The following is an 8020-nucleotide window of genomic DNA, read 5'->3' as shown; positions in this document are numbered from 1 at the left end:
TGGGATTTCTCTTCTTTTTCTTCTTCTTCTTCTTTTTCTTCTTCTTCTTCTTCGGGCTCGTCCCTTAATCGACGGATCGAGTCCGAGGATAGAGCGCCAATGCTTCCCTTGGGCTTGCACGACTTCTTCTTTGGTTTCTTCTTTTCTGAGTTTGGAGAACTCGAGAACCTTTTCCTCTTCTTTTCATCACCCTGCTTCGGAGCAGGGGACTTGAGAGGCACATCCTCCTCACCGGATGGAGGCCTCATGGAAACATCTTTGGGGAAACCTACAAAAGAAAATAGAACGATAAGAATTCGACTGTATGAGGAGGGAATTAAATATTATTACATCAAAAGAGAAAACTTACCATGATTATGGGCCTCCCATCGACCCTTCGATAATTCTATCCAAGACCTCTCAGAATACGGCCTCTATGACACAAGGCCCTCGACCCATTCCTTAAGCTCAGTAACCGCAACTCCAAAAACATCAATGAAGAAAGTGATAAGAGGGAAAATAACAAGATTGAACCTTCAAAGCATAGCACTACTTACGTTTCATGTTCCATTTCTCGGGAAATGGCATGTCTTCAGCGGGGATCAGGTCCGAAGTCTTTACTCGAACAAATTGGCACATCCAACCTCGGTCTCGAGCTTCATCTATGCTCGAGAATGGGGCCCAACTGGCCCGGCGAGCAAGCTTGATCAGCCCCCCTCGATAGAGTCGGGGACTGTAGAGGCGCATAAGGTGGTTGAGGGTAAAGGGATATCCCTCGATTTTTCTTACGAAAAATCGGAGGAGAATCACTATTCTCCAGATTGAGGGGTGGATCTGGCCAAAAGTCACATCATAACTCTTACAAAAGGCAATGATGATAGGGTCTAAGGGACCCAACGTAAAGGGATAAGTGTAAATACTTAGAAAACCCTCCATGTGGATAGTGATCGATTCCTCGGGCGAAGGAACCACCGCATGCTTATTGACCCAGTTGCATTCCTCTTTAACCTTGGTGAGAAGACCTTCGGTGATTGTGCATATGTACCTCGAGACCGGCTCACATCGGCCCGGTACCGAGGAGGTCTTTTCAACCTTAAAATCGACAATAGTAGGGCACCCTATCGGAACGAATTCCTCAGGGTGACGTTCCGCCGCAGCCCCGCCACCGGTGGGTCGTGATGAAGAAGCGGCCTCCTTTTATGGTACAGTCTTAGAAGTTTTCACCATTGAAGAACAGAAGAAAAGAAAGTTAAGATGGTATGCGGTTTGATGAAAGTTCAAGAAATTTGAGTGCAATAGTTGCAAAGCAAAGGGATTTTTGAAGAAAAAACAAGAATGGAAGGATCTTTGAACGTAAAGTTTGAATGAGGAAAAGCTAAGGTACTTATAGTTTGCTGGTGATGGTTCAGAACCGGTGGTGGCCGACCAGCGACTAACAGGAATTTAATGCCTTGATAACTAGACCGACAGGACGTTTCGATATCCATTTGTCGCCTACGTCATAGTCGGGTTCGTCGCTTACATCATGGCCCATCGAGACGAGATTAGGAAGTTCATATCATTTCTCGTCATTTTCTCTCCGAGAAACGAGGGGACTATCTGTATACGGTCAAAATCGGGCCTGTCCCTTGTGTGATTAATCGAGACTGAAATATGATAGGTTAAGGTTCGACCTCGTATTATATCGAACCATGATGCAAAATTAGATCGTCGAGCTCGTGACCCAAAAACTATTCAAGATCGAGATCGACCAAGATCGAGATCGAGCAAGATTGAGACCGAGCAAGATCGAAACCGAGCAAGATCGAGAAAAACTTACCGAGCCAAATAACGAACAACCAAAATATCCGCGATCGGTCGAGGATCACGGCGGAAATCTCGGCACATATCAAGGAAAGGCCGAGTAATTAGCAAATCATAAGATTTGTTACCCTGTATAGAATTGTACCAAGAGTAGGATACCTCTACTATATAAAGGGGGGTCTGATCATTTATTATACACATGACATCAACGCAACATAAAGCAATATACTGACATTTTCTAGTTTTTATTATCTTGTTACTCTATTAGCCTGTTCATACTTCAGTTAAAACATCTTTGGTTCGAAGGTGGTCAAACTCAAGGGCCAAAACAATTCGATACGTGTGGTTTGCATTTATTTTTCTATTGTCAATTTTAATATTAATCTGTCTTCTTAATTTGTGCCAAGTTATATCACGTATCCTTAAAACCGCGTATAAATTTAATTGTTATTCGTTTTTTAGGGTAAACAATACAAGAATTAGATCTACAACATACCTGAAGGAGAAAATCAAACTCGATACAAAGATAGTTAAAGACTCGTACTGAAAACGTCTAATAAAATAAAGCAATTTAACAAAATAAAATAACAATAAGAGAGGTAAGATTAAGAACATATGTAGTAGAACTCTTTCTTTTCTCTTTCTTGGTGGTCTCTGCCGATATAAATTGCCATGCATTTATAGGCAAGAAAAGGTAACTTAAAATCTATCTTGAATAGTGCAAAGATAAATATATTATAGGAAAATACATCCTCACACTATTTACAACATGTAAATCTATCCATACACTATTTACAAACATTCATAACGATAAATGGATATATGGGAAATTTTGAGAGAAGGAAGAGGGTGACTTGAACAGAGGGATTCCTCGACGGCGTTATTCTGTAGAGCCAGCGAAGCCACGTGAGTATGTTTTGAAGCTCGTCTTTCACAGATCACCATCAAGCTGGACAAGGGTCCCATCCCTTTTGATACTGCCACCACGGAATGATCCCATTGCCAGCTGCGAATAATCTTTTCTCCATTGTACCCTTTTTTTTTTTTTTTTAAATTTTTCACCCAATGTTCGGTATCCGCATTGGAGCCCGACTATATCTGAATTCGTGCCGGATAGGGTCCCATTCGGGGGAAGCTTTCCCTACCAAAAACTATATCCAGAGCTCAAACCCGAGACATCTGGTTAAGGGAGGAACAACTCCATCCGGTGCACTATATCCTTTGGTGGTCCCATTATACCCTATTTACCGACTCAGATGCTCTCCCTAAACTCTAGCGTTTGATTCCTTTGTTTAATCTTTTGCATGAATTATTAGTTTTTCGACTTAGTTAATGAAAAATAATTCATTTGCTCAACTTTGATTTTTGATAACAGTTGCATTTTATACAGTATAACAAAAGCCTCAAAACATTTGAGATATTTGGAGTAAATTTCATGGGTGGTCATTCAATTTTTTATTCATTACACAAAAGTCACTTTTATTTTATTTTTTGTTACGTAAAAATCATTCAATTTTGTGTTTATTACCCAAAAGTCACTTTTCTTTCTTTTATTACACAAAAATTATTTTATTTTGCTCTACTTATCACAAAAATTAACTTTGCCAGATTTTATAATACTTTTACTTGAAAAGTCTATTATGTCCTTTTTATTAATCCTCTCATTTGTGTAATACGTTCTATATTATATACTATATAATATTTTTTTTTCTAGGTATTTTACTTATAATTAAAATAACTTTAAATTATTTTATTTATTATTATTATAATATATCCATACATTTAATTTTTTTTATGGCACTCAATTTGGTTAATCATATTCAAACATGAACATATTTTAAATATAAAAATGAAAAAAATAATATTTATTTAAAAGAATAAAAACATATTTGTTTAACAAATGATAGTTTTTTTATCGTCAATAAAATTTTAAAAAAAGTTTCAAAGATATTTATGTTTGGTATTAAGTTTTTTTAAAGCTTTATCTATAATATTATTTATTTAAAAGTATTAATCTGACGTGTCATTTTGCTAAATGTGGGTATTTTATTTATTAAATTAATGGGTATGGCTTGGCTAATAAATCAACGAACTTTGATTTTTTAATTTCATTAAACATAATTCATTAAGCATGATTAAGAACGTGGACTTGAGATCTGTTCACGGTATTGTTACTGAAAAAATTTAATAATACTACTTATATATCTTGAAAATTAATATTAAGAAAAAAATTAAATGTACGAATATATTACATAAATGTGAGGATTTATAATGTCTATGACATAATAGACTTTTCAGGTGAAAGATTTGTAAAATCTGGTCAAAGTGATTATTCTAATAACTAGAGCATACTAAAATAATTTTTGTGTAACATGAGTAACACTGACCATTCGTTGAATTCAGCCCATCTTATCCCAAATTGATACATGGGTAATTTTGCTAAAATAACTTTAAAATAATTTTTATTTGTTGGATATGTTATATATGACCATAACAAAAAAAAGTCTTATTTGATAATTAAACAATTCATAAGAAAATAATAAAGCTTGTTAAGAGTTGGGTGGGATGGACTATGACCCAAATTTTAGCTCAACTTGACCCAACATATCTCAGCTCAAGTTACCTTTAGGTTGGTCACATTTATTGACTTAACCCATTTTAATCTGTCCAAAATTAGTGAAACCCACCCATTTGACACCCCTAACCACAAATGAGGGAGGGGTAGGTGTACGTGGTTTGGACGCAAGCGTATTTATGTGAATAAGGGGAAAGACGGGGGGTGATCTGGGGAATTAAACTTGGAAGCACAGTTGGCTACATAATGAAAACAATTTTCCAAATTGGTCACATTAAAACCAAGCGAATAAAGAAGAGAGTATTCGCTTTCTTCATTCAAGTAAGTAACACTGACAATTTTTTCTCCAGTTCTTCTTCATCCTACTGGTTTTTCTCAATCATAAACTTTGTACTCGTTAAGCTTTTCCTAATAAGTTTTTCCCTTTCCTTGTTGCAGTATTTGGATTGGAAGAATTGTTTTAGAAATGATTTTGAACAATAATTATCTGTAGCTTTAAGGAGTAAATATTTATCCAAAGAATTGCGACATATCTAGTTCTCTTTTCTTCCTTTGACCTGCAAATGTAGCAAGAAGACTCATCATAACTTTTTTTTCCCTGTGTTACAGATTGCTTTTCCTCTGTCGTTGGTGCTTTGTGTTATTAGAAGACATAAAGATGAGCTACTGGAAAGACAAGGTTCTTCCAAAGATCAAGAAGGTTTTTGAAAAAAATGGACCCAAAAAGGCTGCTGCTGCTGAGGCCTGTGAGGCCTTTGATGTGGCCAAGGTAAAAAAAATTCTTTTTGTCCGTTTTGGATATTTCAAAGTAATTATTACAAAGGACTACGACCTCATTTTTCAACAAAATGAAAGACAAATTTTACTTAATCACCTAGTTCTTATTTAATAATAAATCTCAGGAGCAGTACAGCAAAGAATTCGATGAAAAGAAGACTGAGCTCCAACCTAAAGTCGTTGAAATCTATGAAGCTGCTGCAGCTGAGATTAAGGTATTTATAAAATCAGTTCCGTACAATGTTTTACGAAGGAATTAATTAGACTAAAGAATTGTTACATACATACAAATATAGGACGTATGATAATCTTTTCTTTGTGATTGAAAACAAAAACAAGACTTTGGTGAAGGAACCAAAGGTTGCAGGACTGAAGAAACACTCAGCTGGAGTTCAGAAATTCCTTGATGAGCTTGTCAATATTGGTAAGTCTTTATTTGTTCCACCGTTTGTTCTTTATCGTCACACTCTGTACATGTTCACTGTGTGGCGGCGTTTATAACTTCACATATAATGGACTTAGTTATAGTATGGCGTTAGTTCGGGGTAGTTTGATTACTCTGATTTGAAAAATAACCTCAGTTAAATTCAGCAACATTATTTTGTGTTGCGTTTGGTTGGCATTTAATTTTTGTTATATAGATAATACCGGTATAGTTTTATACTTCAAGTTTTATATTATTTTATAACAGATCTAACATGAGATAACTTTTTATACATGAATTAGTTTACAAGATAAATCGCCTAAAAGATGAAAATAACCTTGAATTCATCCTTTTTTATTTTCTATTGTATTTCAAAAACAAGGATAAAATTGTGAACTTTTATATCACGCGCTATATATTCCATTTTTATTAATGGAACCAAAAATCCTAAAAACGAAAAATATGTATACACTAAATTATCGATGATTATTAATCTCTTATAACGCCTCACGCCTGTATAACTTTGTTCGCCAACCAATCGAACTAACAATATTGGTTTCCTTATGCTTGGAATAATGAATGAAGAATTTCCGGGATCCAAAGCAGTCAGTGAAGCAAGCTCGAAGTTCGGGCCTTCCTATGTATCAGGTCCCATAATCTTCGTGTTAGAGAAAGTGTCCACGTTTGTAGTCACCGAAGATAAGAAAGAAGAGGAAGCAGCCACAGCAGCAGCAGTAGAAACAACTGGCACAGTAGCTGAAGAGGTGAAGGAGAAGGACATAGTGGTTGAAGCTGGAGATGAGAAGAAAGAGGAAGCAGAGCCAGCAACAGAGACAACCAAAGTTGAAGAAGTACCTGCTGCGGTAGCAACTGAACCACCAAAGGCAGCTTGATGAATGACCAGTAAATGATAAGCAAACCCTGTGTGTAAAAGTATTTTTCTTTTAAATATTATCTATGTGTGTAAAAGTATCCTCTTTTCTCTTTTTGGCCATTGTATTTTTACTGTAAGAAAGAAGACATAAAACATGATTTGTTATTCTTTATAATTGCCCTCTTCATCTTTCTTGCAAAAACATTTGTAACCTTGTATAATATCGGAATAACGTTACCCGTTGATTCCTCAAAGCTTTCATTTATTTTAGGTTAAAAGAATTGTTATAAAACAATCGAACACAAGAAAGGCAAATATATATAGTATGGTAAATTATAGAAACATTAGTGTGATAAAACGAAAATTGAAGGAAAATTATTGAAATTATCCCCTTTTGTTTTTCGTAATAACTGTGAATATTACCATTTTCAAATCGCATTAACTCATACACCTAAGAGCACCCAAGTACCAGTCTCGCAGAACTGGCAACAGTAGGTCTCACGCTCTATTTACAAATAATGCTCAATGAAATATCCCTTTAATTTTTTTTATGGGAAAAGGGCCAAATATACCCCATTACACTCATATATTGTCTACATTTAACCTCCGTTATACCATCGGGCAAAATTTATCCCTACCGTTATACTATCGGGCCAAATTTATCCCTACAATCATCAAACTTTTTAAAAATACCCCTTGATCTGTTAAGTAATCCAAAATCTCCCAAAACTCAAGGCTTTAAACCTCGTTTAATAGAATCGCTTAGGAATAAGTGGGTTCTACTTGGCATAAATTGGTTGTTCTTGATTGTAACTCTTTTATAATTGGGAAAATCATAAGGAGGAAATACTACATGATTATTGGAAAATATAGGGTAGTCATTTAGGATCCATTTGCATATCAAAGGACCTCCTATTAGAAATATATCATATTAACACTGATAATATAACATTACGATGACGGGGACACAACCTTGGTTTCTTAATCCATTAATCAATTCTCTTAACAAAATAGCATTTCTTAATAATTCACAATTACAAAACTCTTTCCAAACTAACGGAGTAGAATTACGGCTTAAGTCAAGTTACACGCTATTCAAGTAACCTTTTCACACCTATTCCGTGTGGGATTCGACTCCAACCTAGTTGGGTTATTATATTTGACATCGACTGCCTACACCATTTATATAGGTGTAATTTGAGCGTATCAGCTCTCTATGAGGCCAGGTATGGAACAATGTAAGATAAGATCCCAAGCCCTTGTGTGGCCGAGTACGGTCGAGCTCTCTACGAGACCGGTATGTAATAATGTAAGTTAAGACACTACGGAGCCTTCACGTGGCCGGGTACGGTATGGAGCATGTGCCCAATGAGGGGCTGGATAATATTGTTGTGTATCGTAAGTTGTGCATTATTTCCATGAGTGGCTTACCTTTTTTTCGAAACTTGCATGCTTTAAGTTTGATGGGTTCTACCATTTAAGTTTATGCCCCTGGTGGCTTGTCCTCAGTAATCAAGTTATGATCTAGTACTCATGTCTCTAATATTAATGCACCGATTTTACATATTTTCTTACTCTTGCATACTCA

General features: G+C 35.8%; 1 protein-coding gene across 5 annotated transcripts; it reads left to right on the top strand.

The window, feature by feature from the left end:
* Positions 1-4539: 4539 nt before the first annotated feature.
* Positions 4540-6634, top strand: LOC107832242 (plasma membrane-associated cation-binding protein 1). 5 transcript variants are annotated; one of them, XM_016660064.2, is made up of 5 exons: positions 4540-4678; positions 4967-5126; positions 5266-5349; positions 5474-5558; positions 6144-6634. In XM_016660064.2, exons 2-5 carry the CDS (start codon positions 5016-5018, stop codon positions 6449-6451), a joined length of 588 nt encoding a protein of 195 aa, XP_016515550.1. In that variant the 5' UTR covers positions 4540-4678; positions 4967-5015; the 3' UTR covers positions 6452-6634. The 5 variants fall into 5 exon arrangements, with proteins under 5 accessions (XP_016515550.1, XP_016515548.1, XP_075095850.1 ...); XM_016660062.2 differs by having other exon boundaries at positions 5260-5349; XM_075239749.1 differs by lacking the exon at positions 4540-4678 and adding an exon at positions 4705-4725 and having other exon boundaries at positions 5260-5349.
* The last annotated feature ends 1386 nt before the right edge of the window (positions 6635-8020 follow it).

Source organism: Nicotiana tabacum, chromosome 19, assembly GCF_000715075.1.
Source record: "Nicotiana tabacum cultivar K326 chromosome 19, ASM71507v2, whole genome shotgun sequence".
Taxonomy (NCBI): Eukaryota; Viridiplantae; Streptophyta; class Magnoliopsida; order Solanales; family Solanaceae; genus Nicotiana; species Nicotiana tabacum.
The sequence above is the reverse complement of the archived record's forward strand: the minus strand, read 5'-3'. Positions and strand labels throughout refer to the sequence as shown.

Excerpts from the sequence above, each read along its gene's own strand:
- LOC107832242 (XM_016660062.2), top strand. The coding sequence starts at position 5,016 with ATGAGCTACTGGAAAGACAAGGTTCTTCCAAAGATCAAGAAGGTTTTT. Across the intron at positions 5,127-5,259 it reads AGGCCTTTGATGTGGCCAAG|GAGCAGTACAGCAAAGAATT; the intron begins GTAAAAAAAATT and ends AATAAATCTCAG. Across the intron at positions 5,559-6,143 it reads TGATGAGCTTGTCAATATTG|AATTTCCGGGATCCAAAGCA; the intron begins GTAAGTCTTTAT and ends TAATGAATGAAG.